This window comes from Aricia agestis, chromosome 16 (assembly GCF_905147365.1).
Source record: "Aricia agestis chromosome 16, ilAriAges1.1, whole genome shotgun sequence".
Classification (NCBI taxonomy): domain Eukaryota; kingdom Metazoa; phylum Arthropoda; class Insecta; order Lepidoptera; family Lycaenidae; genus Aricia; species Aricia agestis.
Window position 1 is genome coordinate 5404569 of NC_056421.1, and position 18281 is coordinate 5422849.

The 18281-nt window shown below is 37.8% G+C and overlaps 1 protein-coding gene across 1 annotated transcript; it reads right to left on the minus strand.

Annotated features, from left to right (window-relative positions):
• Window positions 1–1647: 1647 nt before the first annotated feature.
• Window positions 1648–14248, minus strand: LOC121735021. Its single transcript, XM_042125689.1, has 5 exons — window positions 14149–14248; window positions 8613–8826; window positions 7494–7633; window positions 3505–3561; window positions 1648–3436 (listed from the first exon to the last, which is right to left on the minus strand). Exons 1-5 carry the CDS (start codon window positions 14173–14175, stop codon window positions 1937–1939), a joined length of 1938 nt encoding a protein of 645 aa, XP_041981623.1. The 5' UTR covers window positions 14176–14248; the 3' UTR covers window positions 1648–1936.
• Between the last annotated feature and the right edge of the window lie 4033 nt (window positions 14249–18281).

Genomic DNA, 18281 nt, shown 5'->3' on the forward strand with positions numbered 1-18281 from the left:
CCGCCTATAGGCCATGGCCTATACTGCTTATACATAAATCCAGAGCTACAGTACAGCCTAATTCTGAACTTATTGAAAAAATACCCTATAAGTTGAGATTTTAAGATGCTGTGATGATGAGTCATAATCGCGTTCGATACAAGTGAATGTCGGTATGCTGAGTTCGAGCTTTTGTCACTATTTTCCACTTGTAAAAATGTCAACTAAGTATGGCATCAAATTAGTTCTACTTTTTACCACCAGAGGCGCTGTTTTTTGCTATATAACCAAAGTTAAATTTCGATAACTCGTCTATAATCGCCAATGCGACAAAGCATTTGAGTATTTAAACCCAAAAATATTGTACTCAGTATAAGACTAAATCTAAGTTGAATAAATCAGATAGACCGTATGCAAATATTTATACCACTTTAATTTTATCTTAATATGCATCTTTTAATGTTTAATTTACAATAATTATCTGAAACAAAGACGTAGGTGGTATTTAAATGATAACACGTATCAAAGGGCAAAAGTTTATTTTTATCAAGGATATGAAAAAGTAATATAGTAAAATTACTGTAAATTGGTAAAATACAAAGATATTATAAGCTGTTGTCATTATGCCACTTGATTAAACGAACAAAGTCTATAACTCTTTATCCAAATAACTATAACTCTTTTGTATTCCTTTTAATGTTAATTAAGTCACTTTTTTAATAGAGAACATTTTTTTCTGCTAGCTTTCTTTAAGTTATACAATGCTTAATCTTTACAATAGATACTAAATTTACACTACAAACTTTAAATAGTTTTTGGAGGATTTAGAGTTTCCACGTTTGTTTATAATTTAAAACCTTTACTATAAGGAATTTACTTTCAAGTTCTTACGAGAGACATTTTTATTGGTCGTCAAAGGTAAAATAATCTGAACAAAACATAGAGCACATTCTGTTCAGATGCATTTTACCTTGATCATGAACCACCAGAGAAAGTCTGGCCGATCCATAAAGTTAATAAACCTAGCGAAATAGAGCAACAATCTCGAGCTGTCAAACGTAACCAAAATTGGTTTTCATCTGTGTGAAAAATATGTGTACGGTACGTATACACTTACACAAGTATGATTGAACATGAATTCTATGAGATTAAATTGTCAACGTGCGGCACGTGCCGACTGGACGTCAAAAAAAGAGTGCTGCTGTCATGTATCACACGTCTCTTTTTACCACGCAGTGTTACTGATAGTGACATCTCTCTTGCTCAGGCCTTTGTTTTTCTATTCCGCTAGGTATATTAACTTTATGGGCCGATCACAACCAACATTGACTTGACATGACCTGACCAAATAACGCAGGTCCGTCATCTGACATCGAATCAATTTCTCTAATGATAATATACAGGGTGTAAGAAAACTAAATGATACTACTTTAGGGTGTGTGTGTGTTACTTGTAGAGAGTTCACTGTGAAAATACCAGAGCTGTAATGGTGAGCTTATACGGGCAACTAAAATTGCTCAAAGCCAGTCAATTCTCGTCAACTTTGACGTCACGACTACATCAAGCAATTTGCGGCAACAAGCGGCAATATTGCGCAATACAATATTGAGTGATGTGGCCATCGAATATTTGAGCGATATGAAATAAATTGCTCCATATTGCTCCACTAACTGCTCCAGATCGCTCCATTCGTCGCTCCGCCGAGCAATTATTGCCGTAATTATTGCCCGTGTAACCGCTTTTTAAGATTAACTTTGTTTTCACCATTGTATGGAAAATTCATGATGTGGGGGCGCTTGCCCATATAAATCACAAAAAAATTTTGCCCTTTTAGAGCTGCTACTTTCATAGTGAACTTTATAATATAACGAACACAATATGCACACCGTAAATTATTGTCACTTAGTTTTGTTACAATATCTTGTATACCCTTAAATTATTTCTACACCACCCAACTCTACTGGTAGACGCTAGCTATGAGTGGTTTTCGGCGCTGCTCGGGCGGTTTGTAAGCGTGCTGGTACACACTAGCCAGCCTCCAATGCTCCGGATATCCAGTAGCATTAGCGTCTCTCCAGATCGTGAATGGGGGCGCTAAAGTCGGTATAGTATACGACTTCTTCGTGTAAGGATGACGCATCTTCGGAATTTTGACCCCTTTGGAGTCTTTTGAACTGTCGCTCTGAACGGAATTGGGATTGCCAGCTTTGAAGGCGAATTTGTAGTCGTCTTTTACGATTTTGTCGGTCACTGGCCTTGCATTGCATGAGGTGCACTGCCTATGCTTTGCGTTGTTGTTCGAATTTTTCGAGTGACTCGAGCCGAAGGATTCGTTCGGTGAGCTATGTTTTAGTTTTCCTTGAGCTAGCGGTGTCTTATCGTAAGATTCTAAGCTCTGATTCGAATTATCTCTACCGTTTTCCTGTTTGGATTTTATGGTGGAACTTTGGTCGGATTTAGGAGTACCGCAGCCGTTTTTTCCGTCGCACTTTTTTACAGACTCGTTCGAACTCTTCCGACTGTCCGGCCTCGATTTGGGACGATTGTGTTGGACACAATTTTGCACTTCACAAGAATCTTTCTTTCTCTCTTTGGTCATATCTTTTTCAAAATATGGTACACTGTGTTTGCCGTTATCTACAATTTGGTTGCTATTGAATATTGAGTACGCGTGTTCTCCCATAGCTTCTTGGACCTCCTCTTTCGGAGTATGGACCATGGTAAAGACGGCGGGAGCCAGGGAGCCGTTTGATCCATCGATATGTTTAGGTGGTTTCGGTTCCTGCTTCGTATCATTAGGTTTAAAATCCCAACATATGGCCAGATCCATTAGTGATAGAGGTTTTTTGTACTGACCACCTAAACCCAAGACCGAAGTCGCTGGACGTTGCTTGGTATTCTTCTCGTCTGCAGCTTTTTTAGGCTCGCAGGTTTTGGGTCTATGGACGCGCATTTTGGTGCAGCACGTAGGCCCCGAAGCGCCGTAGCCCTTCCAGCCTATAGCGTACGGTTTAACTACAATATCAGAGTCTCTATGCTCACCGACCTTAGGCAGAAGTCTGTATCCTAGAGTATCAGGCAACGGCTCATGTTCCAAGTTACCAGTGTGCATTTTCTTAGCGAAACTGAAATTTTGGACGACATTTACATACGGTAACTTGGTGCCAGATTTTCTGTCTAATTTCATGTTTTCATCTTCCTCGAAGTTTTTCGCATTCTCAGCTACTTTTCGCCAGAATTTGTCTTGTGGATCTTCCTGCGGGCCGTGTAGTTTTTCAACTGCGTCTTTAACTAGCAGATCATAGCTCTCGTGTCTTTTATCGTCTTCTGTTTCTGCTCCTGGTACGTAAGGACCGTTACCATCGCTATCAGTAGGTTCTATTCTCTTGTTAAGTTCCAAAGGATCCTCGTCGTTTTTTACTTCTGGACTTTCCGCTTGAGATTTGTTATCTTGATCCTAATCATTTGGTACAGACATGCAAATTTGGAAGAGGAAATTAATATGAACGTTAGCTATCTTCAATACAATTTAACGTTTAGTATCTTTTTTGGTCTATTTTTGTGATACGGACATTCGTTAGCCTGAAATAAAAAAAAGGAATGTAAATTATCGTCATCATAACAAATATGGAGTGTAGATGGAGGAGAACTATCTTATATCTTATATCATATATAAAAAGTGTCCAGCTGTACGCAGTAAATAACAGTTGAAAAATCCTCCAAGAGTGGCGCTAGCTGCAGCAAAGGGTATGGAATGAATGTAGCCGTTGGTGACAAAATATAAATTGAAGTTAGCCGAATAGCCGAGTCACAGAATTACTGGGTTAATACCAATATATTTTGAAAAATATAACCTAAAATAGCTGAAATAAAAGCTGCTAAATGATTTAAAATTTGCCCTGTTGCTACTGTAGCGCCACCCTAATTTAACGCATTTCAGCGGACACTTTTTACACACAGAGATAGTTCTCCTCCATCTACACTCCATAATAACAAACTAACATTTTAAGAAAGTTTTTTTTTAAGCTATTGCATAACTTTTATCGCAGGCTTTGAGCGCGGCGACCGAATCAAGAAATTCCGTAACAAAAAAACCTAACAGACTTGCCAGACCTCGGCACGATGTTTATGTGCGCGCGACTAGACGTAGGTATGCGAATTATAATTGCATAATTATGTTGATAATTTTTTTTTAATTGATATGTAATAAGTAATAACTTTACTGCGGCAGTCCTCGTGTGTCACACATATTTTTTTTGCTGTTGCAGTTGCAATGTTTGAGATTTTTATTGCAAAATTTGGAATTTAACTTGTCAATTGTCATGTCCAAAACATTCTAATTTATTAAATGCCTTCTAATCTGATCAATGAATAATTTCAATACAATTTGAACTACCAATGCGGCTTAGTAATAGACTCTATAATCAGTCATTTTCTACTAAATATGTAATCGCCGTAAGTTTATCGACTGCAGTATCTTATCTCCCGTCAGGTGTTAATTTATCTACGAAAACACATTTTACTTATTACAACATTGTAGTTAGGCACTTCGGTAAATAGAACAGTCAACATGATGTTATACTTTGATAATAATCGTAAAATCTGAACAAAAACATTTCTAAAGAAATCAATACTAATATGTAATAATAGCTCCCACACCGGTTTCGGTGACGGTGGCCGGTTTCATTGAAACCAGGCTAGCTACGCAGGAGTAATTTTATAGTGCCCAAGTGTGTGCGCAGTACACAAGAACACTCTCTATTCCTTTACTCTCATAACCCAGTGAGACGGACGACCGACACGACTGGCGAGAGATCAGGCGCAGGACCGACTTTTTACATGCCCATCCGACGCATGGATCATCTTACTTGTCAGACAATCAGGTGATCAGCCTGCATTGTCCTAACCAAACTTGGAAATAACATGTTTCCAACGCGGGAATCGAACCCACGACCTCCGAGTCAAGAGCCGCGCTCTGTACCACTAGACCACTAATATCGACGGTCCCTACGTATAAAGCGACATGTCAAAAGTAGTGGTTTTCAGGAGAGCGTTTTTAAGATTCAAACTGTTACTGTAGATTATCATAAAACATTAACACAATGTTTTTGGTTGATTTGTAAAGCTTAAAGTAGGCTGTTTCTAATGATATAACACAATTTTAAATATTTTCAATATTTTCCCCAAAATTACAAGATCACCGTTTTTACGCTGAAAAGTCAAGACAAATTCAGTCTTGAATTGTCTGCTTAAAAACGGTTAAGTCGTACATGTCCGTTTTACGTTGAAAGAATAAAAATATTATATTAGGTCCTAAATTCATTCAGCACTTTATAAAATGATTCTTATTGTCATAATTTATAAGTTTATAATGTATGAGTAATATAAATTCTGGCCCTTCAGTAAGAAAAACTAAAAATACAGACATATCTTTTTATACGCTGCTAATTTAAGAAGTTTTTTCTATGTTATAATGAACGAATAAAAGGACATGTCATCAATAACTATAGGTCTAAAATGAAAAATTCTAATGAAATGTGACTATTTGATAAGTTAAACTGTATAGATTTCAAAAGTCTACAAATTTCAGTATCAATATATTAACTAATTCTGTTTTCGCTAAAGGGTAAAACAAAAACTACATTTCTTCTTCTTGGTCTTTTCGGTTACGTCTTGAGCAAGGTCAATTTCTTTTCCAATTTCCCTTCCCTAGGTGACCATTGACAACCTTAGACTTTTATTGCATCTTACATGAATAAATTCTTTGAGGGTTCGTTATAACTTCTACAGTGGACAAGTCTGGACGGTAAAATATAATTCTGAGTCGATTATTATATTCAGCTTTTACTGACTCTTGAGAATATAATTATGAAGGTCGTAATTTTGAGCATTACCATTCAATACAGAGCTGCATCGATATAACCATCTTACACGTTCCTCACAGGAACAAAATAGTGTTTCATTCCAATTGGCGACTACCAAATTGACCACAGAACATCTTATCTATTCTAATATTATTGAGCTAAAGAGTTTGTTTGTTTGAACGTCCTAATCGCAGGAATTACTAGTCCGATTTTGAAAATTCTTTTAGTGTTAGATAGCTCATTTATCGATGAAGGTTATAGGCTATAAATTATCACGCTAAAATAAACACGAGCAAGGAAACAGAAGAAAATGGAAAAAAACGGGGAAGATTATTTGAAAGGGCTTATTTACCGTCGTTAGTTTATCTATCGAGCGAACAAGGAGTGTTCTTTATAGTTTTTAATTAATGTTACATTATTTATTAACTGTTTTAAATAAAATAAATAACATTTCATTTAATACATAAATAATTTAACGCTTTTTGTTCGCAAAACAAATATACAATCGAAACTCATACTCAATGTTCTTGCAAAGCCGCAAATATAAAGATATTTTTTTTTTAAATAAAGTAACATAATAAAATATTTTTAAGCTTTTAGGTTTCCGTGCTTAATAATTGAAAATGGGAACCTAACAGACTTCGCTTTCTATATGTGGTCCGTCCGTCTATCGCCGAGGTTCATCTCAAGAACCGCAATAGTAGAAATTTTCATCAAATTACGTTTTTTTGTTGGCGCTTTAAGAAATATATTAAAATCAAAATAAAATTAATGATTATTGTGGGGCCTCGAACAACAAAAGAGATTTTTTTGCTCCATATCCATACCGGTAAGGCCCTGATGGTTGTTCATCATGAAAAGAAGCCTCAGCCTCCGTTGCAGCCATTATTTCACGTCACTGATTATTTATAACACTTAAATATTCATATTGGTTAAAATTTGACTGAATGTGTGGCACTAGTCCCACTGAAAACAAACAAAAATCTCATAATAACTGAACGTAAATGATAACAAGTCTATAAATAATTCTCTACCTTAGAGGTAGAAACGGACATGTACGACATGTCGCGGGACGGTGCGTAATTTCCAACGCGGTACAAGACGGTAAGTATAGATGTCCGCATCTACCACACTAAAATCTAATAATCCTCCCAACTTGTCGTCATTTACGTCTTTTTATCTTTGGAATTACTTGTGACAGAAAAAAAAATGTAGGAATATGCGTCTCATTATATGGAAGTGCATGATGCAATAAAAAATTTTTGCTATTTTGGACATGTCCTTTTATACGTAGGGACCGTCGATATGTATTATAAATACGAAGGTGTCTGTTACATCTTTACGCCTAAACTATGTATGGAGATACTTTCAACTTTGAGTTCCGGAAAAGAACATAGGATACTTTTTATCCCGGAAAATGGTATGGACATATAGATTTTGACCGCGAAGAATATACAGTTTACTATTAACCAATTGGTGATCAATTATTAACCGACTCCCAAAAAGGAGGAGGAAATATGTTCGTCTGTATATATTTTGTTAATCGAAATTACTTACTAAGTTATACGTCCAAACACAACTACGACTTAAGTTAAAGCCACTCAACTTTTAACAGTAAACAACACCTGCCCTCTAACCGTCTCAACTTACTCTGAAGTCGTCAAGTTTCCTTTCAGCAGTTCTGTCAAAGGTTGTGTCCTCGCGCCTGCGCGCGGTGTTCGCTCGCTGCTCACGCAAATGGAGCCAATCCGAGAAACGACCATCCGGGGGCTCCTTTGATAGTTCCGCAGCTACAATAACATAATATTATAAGTAACTTAGTAATGACACAGTATAAGACACACAGTCATGTCCTCTAAAAATCTAGCCCAACACATAAACATGGGAGAGCCATGCTTCGGCACGAATGGGCCGGCTCGACCGGAGAAATACCACGTTCTCACAGAAAACCGGCGCGAAACAGCGCTTGCGCTATGTTTCGCCGAGTGAGTGAGTTTACCGGAGGCCCAATCCCTACCCTATTCTTTTCCCTAAATTCCCCTATTCCCTACGCTCCCCTATTCCCTTCCCTTCCCATCTCTACCCTCCTCTATTACCTTATTCCCTCTTAAAAGGCCGGCAACGCACCTGCAGCTCTTCTGATGCTGCGAGTGTCCATGGGCGACGGAAGTTGCTTTCCATCAGGTAACCCGTTATATTTCTTATTAAGACATAAGGTGACTTGGGTATATGAGACTTAAATCTAGTTAACATAATGCAGGCTGATTTGTTTACTAAAGTAAAGTTTGATGTATTAAGCCAGAAAAGTCGCATAAGAAGACAAAAAGCAAATAATTCATTATTTGCTAATGTCGTTTTTATTGCTTGACAAATGTAAAGGTAATAGCGTGCAGTATATTAATAATAAAAAGCTATGACGTCAGCAGGCTTTCAAGTTGGAGCAAGATGTCATGTAAACTGCGGTAGAACACGATATCTAGTAGGAAGTGTATTCATGGATATTTCAATATTACATTACAAATTGTAGAGCTTCAATTGTTATTGTATGTTCAACCTTTCAAATTACTTTGATGTTTACAGTTTTCATGATATATGTAATTAGGTTTCAATGCACACAAAACAATATTATTACTTATTCAGAAACTGCAACTTTAGGAAAAATGTGAAAAATATTTTACTTAAAGTCCCGTTGATTGGCCGTGAGTAACTCCTTTCACAGGGCTTCACATCTCATTTACTCTTGGCGCCCAACGTGGGGCTCGTACTTACCAACTTGCCTAGTAATCTTCCTCGGCATGTCCCAAGTACCCGTATAGTGTCCGAAGCACTTCGAAGTGCCCCGGGGCGCGCCCGGCAAGAACCGGCCGTTTATGTCACATATTGGCTTCGGCTCCGGCCGCATTTGGACAGGCCGAGCTCGCGATGGCGCCCAACGTGGGACCTCCCAGTTGCAAAGACGCCGAGGCGCTGTTTCTTTGTTAAACTGTAGATAAAATAATATTGGAATCTTTTGATGTAGAGAAAGCATAATGCGACTATTGTTGTGCTATGGATAGTTCTTTAGACAGAGATAGAATATGATATAATATTGAAGTCTTTATAGGTACCTAGAGTAAGCACAATGTGGCTGTAGTTGTGCTATGGATAGGTTCTTCAGACAAAGAGTAAGCAGAGACAGGTGATCTTGGATTTTTTGTTTGGATAAGTATTATCGTTACAGATTTTCTTTTATTTATTCTTGCGATAAGTATTATCGTTACAGATTTTTAACTATAGCTACTATTGCACGATGTTGCGCAATCAAAATTTTTATCAATGTAAATGACCTATATATACCTACTCTAAAGTACTGCTTGATTTATTTTATTTTATCTGTACCTAAGGCTCAGTTACACCGCCGCGAAATAGAACGGAATGGAAGCGTCAATTTCGCCTGATGCCAGGAAATTGGCACCGGAGAATTCTCGAGAATTCCGCGGAAGACGTGCGTTATGTATTGGCTCCTATTTCATTTCAGTTATACTTTTGACATAAAGTTCATTGTGAACAGCGTTGCAAAAAGTCGCTTCCATTCCATTCCGCGCCGGTATAAATTGAGCCCTAATACTATCTCGTCGTATCTCGTCGAACAATTAAAGTAGTTCGAGTTTCGACAATAATTGGAACTCAAAAGTGGAATTAGTAGGAAGAAGTCATGTGGTATTGGCAGGTGCCAATCCCTATCAGCACGATCATTTTGATTTAGGCGATGATTACTTGACTCAGAATATGCAAAATCGATGAATCAGATGGTAGTCGGAAATTCATAAACAATTTACTTCAATCAAACGTTAAAGCCCCACTTTCGCCAACTAAGTTATTGCAATTTAAAAAACGCAGAACAATAATTACTGTCCTACGTCCCTTCCTGGTACTTAAAGCACCTCCCTACTAAACTTCATTAAAATTGGTTCAGAGATTTGAGTATGAAGAGCCTCTTCAAAAGAGGAAACAAACAGACATTTCATTAATAATATCAGTATGAATTACGAACTAAAAAAAACCAAAACACAAACAAGTTCACTGACCACTCGAAATACCTTCGAGTATTCAAATTCTCTCTCTCATGAGACACACCGAATTGGCCACAAACTCTCCCGAGATGAAGTCACAGAGAGGTGGTGAATAAAACATGCGGAACCGCAGCGATGAAGGGTGGCGCGTGACAGTCGCGTGGCGCAGAATTAAACTTTCATGCGGACCCCTATCGACGCTGAATTTTTAATGACAACAAACCACACTTCGATAACGTGTGCTTTTTCTTTATGCTTTGAAATGAGAAGACTTCTCTAAGCTTGAAACTATATGAATGAAGTCTTAGGTACTCTTGGTGATGGTAAGATAATGTTAGTAGCTCTTAGCAATAGTAAAGACATCACATCAGCTGCTGAGGTGATGTACACCTTGCCTTGTTTTAAGGATTTTGGGATTTTATAAAGAGTGGGTTTAATGCCTAGGTACACGAATCATAAAAAATTCACGCACGAACGGTTCTGTATCATTATATAGCCAATTCTTGGCAAACATTATTTTATTACCTCCAGCTATTACTTACTGTTCTTGAGATACAGCCTCTGTCTCCAGACAAACAGTCAAACATTGAAGTTTTAGAATAGGGTCTCCTCTACCCTTTAGGTACGGAATAGAGAGTTATTTAGATAGTTATGATTTGTTTCATAAATATGGCACGACGTATAATGTCTACTCGTATATTTGACTGAAAAAACCTTCATACAAAAATGTTATGCCGCGTACCATTTGTACGCGTATTCGACGCTCTTGGTTTCTCCATCACAATTACACGTCTATGACTATACTTAAAATAATTACAAACACTATAACATGTAGTTACAATAATTAAATTTAAAAAACCTCGTTCAATACGATTGATCAGGTGTCAGCTACCCTTTCAGCCCCTTGTTCGGGGCGTTATAATCATCTGTGGGGTTGCAAATTATTATTTACCCCATATACGTCACTCGGGTGACTAAATTTAAATACCCGCAATAATTTAGTATTATCTCGTCGCACCCCTTTGTGTTTATTGAAAGTATTGTTAATGCTTTACGGCAATTACAAATATGATTTGCATATTAATGTACCTAATAACGACAAAATTCTTGCCAGATTTAAAAAATATGCATATTACTGCAGAGCACCTCAAAATTTTAACCGCAACAACTGCAAGTGTAGTTGACCTACGTACCTATTAGGTACACGTTACTCCTAAGTAGGTAATAGGTATGTGTGCGTGCTCACAATTCAGCAGCGCTTCTGATTTTTTTGGTATGCCTGGTTAATCGAACACTTTGTCGATAGTAACTAAATAATTACTCAAGCTGTTAAGGTTTTAAAATAGAACAAAAAATAATTTCCTTTCCTACGTTATTTCTATAGAAGTATTTTCGTCATACCTGTCCCTGAACTTCAGAAGTGAAGCTAAAAGCTTACTGAAAGCTATATATAGATTCTAGTCCATTGTAAAAGTTAACAATTAGGGTCAATTCAGACCGCAATGCGACGCGTAGATACATTTCTAAATATGTATGGATTTGCCAGATTTGCAAGACGTCTCACGCAGTTGAAATCTGTCAATTCAGTACAAATTCATTCTATGCATCTACGCGTCGCGTTGCGGTCTGAATTGACCCTAAAATTACAGCACTATTATAACTCGTAAGCTTGGATAACTTGCATTACTCAGTTGCGTTAGATTATGGTTACATGGTCAGTTTGGCATCAATTCAGTCCATCAGTCTGAGACTGAGGCTGACGCCAGAACGATGACCGGAAAGATCATGTTAAAAAAATTATCAGTCCATCAAATAAACGATTACACGATCTCTGGATCAGAATGATGGACTAAAGCAGGGGTTCCCAAACTGTGCGCTGCGGCGCCCTGGTGCGCCGTGGAAAGGCAAGAGGGGCGCCGTGAGTCGATCCTCCTCATCATCCGAAACCACAAATTTTACATACATATTTACATACATATTTTATGATATGCCCACCCTTAAGGTGGGTTGCACCAGAGGCGTGGTTAAAGTTAAAGTTATGGTCAAAGTTATAGTTATGTTTAAGGCTAATTTAACTTTAACCTTAACTTTGACCACAGAATTTGACAGAAGACCTTGCTGGTCCGACAAGACTTTAAATGAACGTGGGCGGGGGCGCTGCTGGTAAAGGAGAACTGTCAAAAATGGCGTTTTTGTATAATGTCAGCGTTAGTTCCTTTTTTCGCCACGTGCATATAGTACCTACTTCGATCGCGGGTTCCAGGAAATGCTATTGTATTCTATTTAATTGTTGTCGCGATCACCGGTGCTCTTATGGGGCTTGAAGGAGCCTTGTCGAGCTCTATGGTTATGGTTAAATAATATGGCGTCCATTTTTTGACTTTAACCAAAGATTTGACATTTTGCATTGTAGTTAAAGTTATAGTTAAAGTAAGTTGGTGTAACCCACCCGAATTGTGCTACATTTACGCCATTGTTTTATCCGACGCCACGTTAATCGAACCACGGACTGGAGTCAGGAGATAAAGTTATTGAATAGAGGCGAAACTGCACTAGGCGGAATACTATCATACTATGCCACAGTTGAGTGAACGCGCCTACGGCCTATACTCTTTGATTTTGTATGAGTTAAACAGCATCACGTGGCAGTGGAACTACGCGACACCATTCGAGACACAGCACTATCCGCCAAAATTGACCAACTTATCAACTTTGACACGCCGTGTCCCTCCCATGTAGACTATACGGTATGACCAACGGGCTGTGCTGTCACCATCTTGCACCTATTCTTTGTCGCGCGTCGCTGCAACGCACAGAAACAATATAGCCTCTTAAAGTTACGCAAACGCCTAAAATGTTTATATTTAGCACATGGTACCTCGTGAGCCTATTTTTATAGTCCATTTGAGGTTAGGCGTTTAGGCCCAAGTCAGCTTGGGCGTAAGCTTCCGCTTCCGCGAGTAAGTCACGCAAGAGGTAGAGGCATAGTATGTAGATAGTGCTATCATATTTTTTGTATGTATTAACATTGATCATACGAGTATAAATACATATTATGCAGTAGATGAGTAGGGTATTAACCATTATAAAAATACATAATAATGTTATTATGCAGTTGGTGAGAAACCTTTAGATCGTTTTTACAGTAATATGTTTAACAGTAATTTGCGTCTTTGCAAGATAACATTTCGGTTTCTTAAAACTACTAAGGTTATTTAATTATATTTAAGCTGCATTTTAATGTAATTTGATATTTAAATATAAGTATACTTATTTCTATTTTCTCAAAAAAATATCACTACTTGTCAGTACAAACCAAGTTGCCAGAGAAAGGTCCCGGGCTAGCGTTATTTGCACAAGTGAAATATATTTAAAAGCTACATAACATATCGCCTCGCACTCTCCATCGCGGAATAGAACCCCAAAAACAGGGAAACTATAAAAAAACTAACAATAGATAAAAGATAGCCATTAATAGTGGCTATTGGACAGACGTCAAACGAGGATTAAAACGTGCAGGAGCCGTGAAAAATAGTCATTCGCGACCAAACAGAATCGCACCCCTGCAGTAACTACCACCTACCCCTCGTCATTTTGCATTTTGGACTTTGAGGGTGTCTTAATAGAGTTGCATATCCAATGGCCAGCTTTTCAAACAATGTTTACAACGTAATTGGATGTATCTAAGTTGGATTAAAGGAATTACAATTTGTTAGCAAATAAAAAATGTTCTTCGCGAAATAGAATAGGGGAAGGTTGCAGGTGCCGGCGCTAAAAAACGGGATTACTAGCGAGCCAAGTTGATCTGTGTTTTGTTGGAAACAATTGATATGAATTGTTTAGGAATAAATTATGATAATTTTATACAAAAGTATATATATAGTAAAATCCTTTTAAATAGATATTCCATACTACTAATATTATGAATGCGAAAATCTGTCTCTCTGTTACCTCTTTACGCCCAAACAGCTCAACCGATTTTGCTGAAATTTGGTATAAAGATACTTCGAGACTCGGGAAAGGACATAGGATACTTTTTATCCCGGAAAAATCTACGGTTCCCGCGCGGTAACTAATATTACTAATACAAAGCTCTCAATTATTTCTGCAACCAAACTTGTACCAAACTACACTTGCGTCTTGCAGCCCAAAAGGCTAACCATTTGGTCGTACTAGCAGTGATAGATAGAACTTTAGTAGTTAATGTTCATTAAAAATATAAGTATCATATAAATAAATAATTTAAAACTTACTTGTCCACTGTCGAAATTATACGCCATATCTAAAAAATCAACTTAAAAATTGTAAAAACCGATAAAAATATCACAGCGGGTTGAATGTTTGTAAAATATGTCAAAACACACATCAAAACATGTCGAAAACATTGTAAAAAAAACAAAAGTCACATTGTGTATGAAAAACTGTTTAGGAAATAGGAAAAGCCGGAAAAACTATCGGCCTAACTGATGCGTAACCATGGCAACCTGAACGGATGTAGGTTGTGGAGTATTCAAAGCAAATATTCAAAGCCTATTGTGCGTTTTGATGTTATTTAGGACCTTTATGACAACGACATAAGGTTCATTATAGCATTTAGAGGCTAATTTAAATCCAAACACATTATAATAATGGAAAACTTGTGTGGTGTCCGTAACAAATGAACTTTTTGCATACCTGATAAGAAGTAACCATAGCAAAGATGTAATTATATAATTTGTGATTGTTTATGAAACTATAATTGTATTAAAACTATCAGAAACTTTATATGAAAAACGGCCTACTAGTTTCAGAAACTACTCATGACATACACTACACACTCTGAAATTGACATATTCTCTTGCCTTATATCTGACCAAAGGCAGATTATAAGATAGATTTAGAAGAAATAGAGATCATATTAGGGACTGGTACCTAAACTAAACCACAGATGAGTAAATAGTTACTACGTAACCTAAACAGACAATGGACAGTTGTTATATTAATTCTTTGAGTATATCTGTACTAATTATATAGCTAAAGAGTTTGTTTGTTTGAAAGCACTAATCTCAGGAACTACTGGATTGATTTAATGGCTCAGATACATAATAGAGCAGGCTACGGGAAAGGACATTGTCTACTTTTTTGCTAACAAAACGTACTGTTTAAACGTCTTGTCTGTATAGACATAACAGTAATATAAGTATTTATATTATAAATGCGAAAGTTTTGTCTGTTACCTCTTCACGCCCAGACCGCTGAACTGATTTTGCTGAAATTTTGTATGGAGATACTTTGAGACCTGTAGTGCTAGCACGGCGAAAAGTAGAAATGCACACTGACAAACAAGACAAACTGTGGACATAAACTTAAGGTGCCGTTCCGATCTTTACCGCGGCTAATCGCGACCGACAAAAATTCAATTAAAATGCCACTTTATGACAGACTATAGTATATATCATAAAGTGAGATGTTATTTGAATTTTTAGGACTATATTCTGTCATAAAGTGGCATTTGAATTGAATTCTTCGGAACGAAAAACGATCGGAACGGTACCTTAAGTTTATCTCCACAGTTTGTGACTATAGTCTGTCATAAAGTGGCACTTTAATTGAATTTTTCGGAACGAAAAATTACACCTTAAGTTTATCTCCACCATATCTCCACAGTTTGTCTATACTTTCGCATTTCCACTGGTCACCGTGCTAGGGCTACAGATAAAGGACGAAGGATACTTTTTTCCCGGAAAATGTACGGTTCCAGCGCGATAAACTAAATTCGATACAACGGAGTTGCGGGCTTATCTAGTAGTTGATAAAAGCTGTTTTACTATTAACAATGCTTAGAGAAGGAGTCACCAAATGGCGGACCGCGGTCCGCATCCGGACCGCCGACCCATTGTGTGCGGACCAAGCATGTTCGAAGATGACCTTCGTTTATCTTAGGACTTCATCATCTCTAGGATTTAATGTCAATATCTATAGCTTGCACCAATATTTTATTCCAAACTTCAGAGAGATTCATTCTTATCTCATCTCATTGATATCTAAATAAATACCTTTGTAATTTCCGTTATTAACTTTGTTTAATATTTTTTTTTCAAAAATGTGTGGACCGCGAAGGTCATTTCATGTCTTAAAGCGGACCCCGAGCGAAACTAATTAGTGACCCCTGGCTTAGAGAGTCAAGGTTACTTGTTATCGAAGCTACATGGCTACAAATGTTGACTGCATTTTGCTGAACAAAAAATACAAAGCAAATATGGCAATAATTGTCCTTTACATCAGTTTCGTATTTGCAGAGGCGAATTACGATACAGTTGCGTGCGCCGGAGCCATGAGACAGGAATTAAACCGTGACCTTCTCCTGTACCGTATACCCTACTGATTATAATACCATTAATATCGGAGACTGTCATCGACGTACCGTAGATGCAGACGTCGTGAAGTATGTATATGACTAGTTCCAGACTGCTGAAGTCGATCATTCCACTTGACACCACCAAAACGACACCACCGGTGGTGTCATATGGAATCTCTAGTCCGTACGACACCACCGACTATTAGTGATGTTACATAGTTGCTTAGTTGTTGATATGAAAACTCCAATTAAGTTCAAGCAGTAAAGTTTATACTATCAGTCACTCAAATAGTCATTTTGACATCACTGGGTGTCATATAGACTAGAGATTCCATGTGAGACCACCGGTGGTGTCGTTTTGCTGGTGTCAAGTGGAAGGAACGACTGAAGTTATGTCTATTGTGCTACTGAGCTGTCAATCAAAGTATTGGCAAGAACAAACAGTAAATCGCAGTCAATCGCAAGCCTTTTTGCTGCTTTTTGTTTAGCCTTATAGTAACTGGGCTGGTAAGTTTTGAGCACGGTCATGTTGTAAAAATTAGGTTGATACAGCTTTAACAGTCAATATGGCTGGCATGGACATAGTGCTGCTAATGACAGACAGGTTGTGTGTTTCTAAAACTAATCGAGTAGAATAAGTATCATAACCATATTCACATTTTGTTAAAACTAGCCTTCATGACTCTACAAACTGAATCTTGAACAAAAATGCTACCTGCTTTATTATTTTTAAGGTTTCCTAATCCGAAGATTTATGGTCAATGATCATGTCCTACATAAATGAAACGAAAGCTAGTAGTCCATACTCTCTAGGTGGGAGAGTTGAGTTGAGAGTGTTTGAGTTATATATATAAGCCCTTACTGATAGAAAGAAGACTTACAGTTGTTTTTCTATAAATTGCAAGACTGTCTAATTTTAAATATAATATGATTACACAATTTTAATATTTAATATCCTAAGTATGGTATGTCAGCTGACACAGATTAAATGGTGGGCGGCTCGGGATGGTACATAACCTGAGTTATGCTCAATACTAGCCATGACAATTCTCAGTTTATGGTTCCTACAATTAAATGTTTAAGTTCAGTTTATATTAAAGTTTTACTAGATTTAACTCTAAAATATTGAAAATTGACGCAATGTTTTTATTATTAAGATTTCAACGTGGGGGCCAGAACTGTTGGTTGCTGTAAAATGATGTTTGGTGACAGTTCATTCCAGAGTTTTACAGTGCGCGGCAAAAAGTTACGCGAAAAACGCACTGTGGAAGACTGCCACTCATCAAGGTGATGAGGATGGTATGTTTTTCGCGTGGGACGATAGCGAAAAGTTGCAGGTGGTATGATTCCGAACAATTCCTCAGAGCACTCCCCGTGATACAACCGATAGAGGATGCAGAGTGAAGCTACATCTTGGCGTAATTCCAGGGGGTCCAAGCTGTTTGAAACACTATGGCAGTCAACAATTCGAGCAGCGCTTCGTTGGATACGATCCAGAGGGAGCAGTTGGTATTTTGGCGCCCTTGCCCAGAGATGAGAACAATATTCCATATGAGGCCGAACCTGCGCCTTGTAGAGTTGTAGGCGTTGGTCCTGACTGAAGTACTGTCTCGTTCTCTGTTAAGTGCACCAAGCTTCTTCGAGGCTAATTTGGCCTCAAGATGATATCGGAACTGGACTTCGCTCGATATGTTGACGCCAAGTATCTCAATGCTGCAATGGGGAGATGGTTAAAGATGTGCCTTCGAAACGAGGATAAACGACCATTGGTGACTTTTTAGTGGTGAACGCGCAGACTTGTGTCTTGGTGGGGTTGAATTGGACTAAGTTACGTCTACCCCATTCAGAGACCTTCTCCAATGAATTCTCCACCTTAGACACAAGTTCGTTTCGACTCTCAGTGACATTTTGCCGAGAAATATTAGGGGAGCCGGTATATACAGCATCACCTGTACTATCATCCGCATAGCAATGAATGCCGTTGGTTTGTCATTGATATGCAGTATGAATAGAGTAGGCGATAGCACACAGCCCTGAGGGACACCAGCA

Bases quoted from the DNA above. Each gene is read 5' to 3' on its own strand.
- LOC121735021 (XM_042125689.1), bottom strand. From the start codon at position 14,175: ATGGCGTATAATTTCGACAGTGGACAA. The intron at 8,827-14,148 runs GTAAGTTTTAAA...TTTTATCTACAG, and splicing joins ATAATTTCGACAGTGGACAA to TTTAACAAAGAAACAGCGCC. The intron at 3,562-7,493 runs GTAAGTTGAGAC...TTTTTATTTCAG, and splicing joins GGAAACTTGACGACTTCAGA to GCTAACGAATGTCCGTATCA.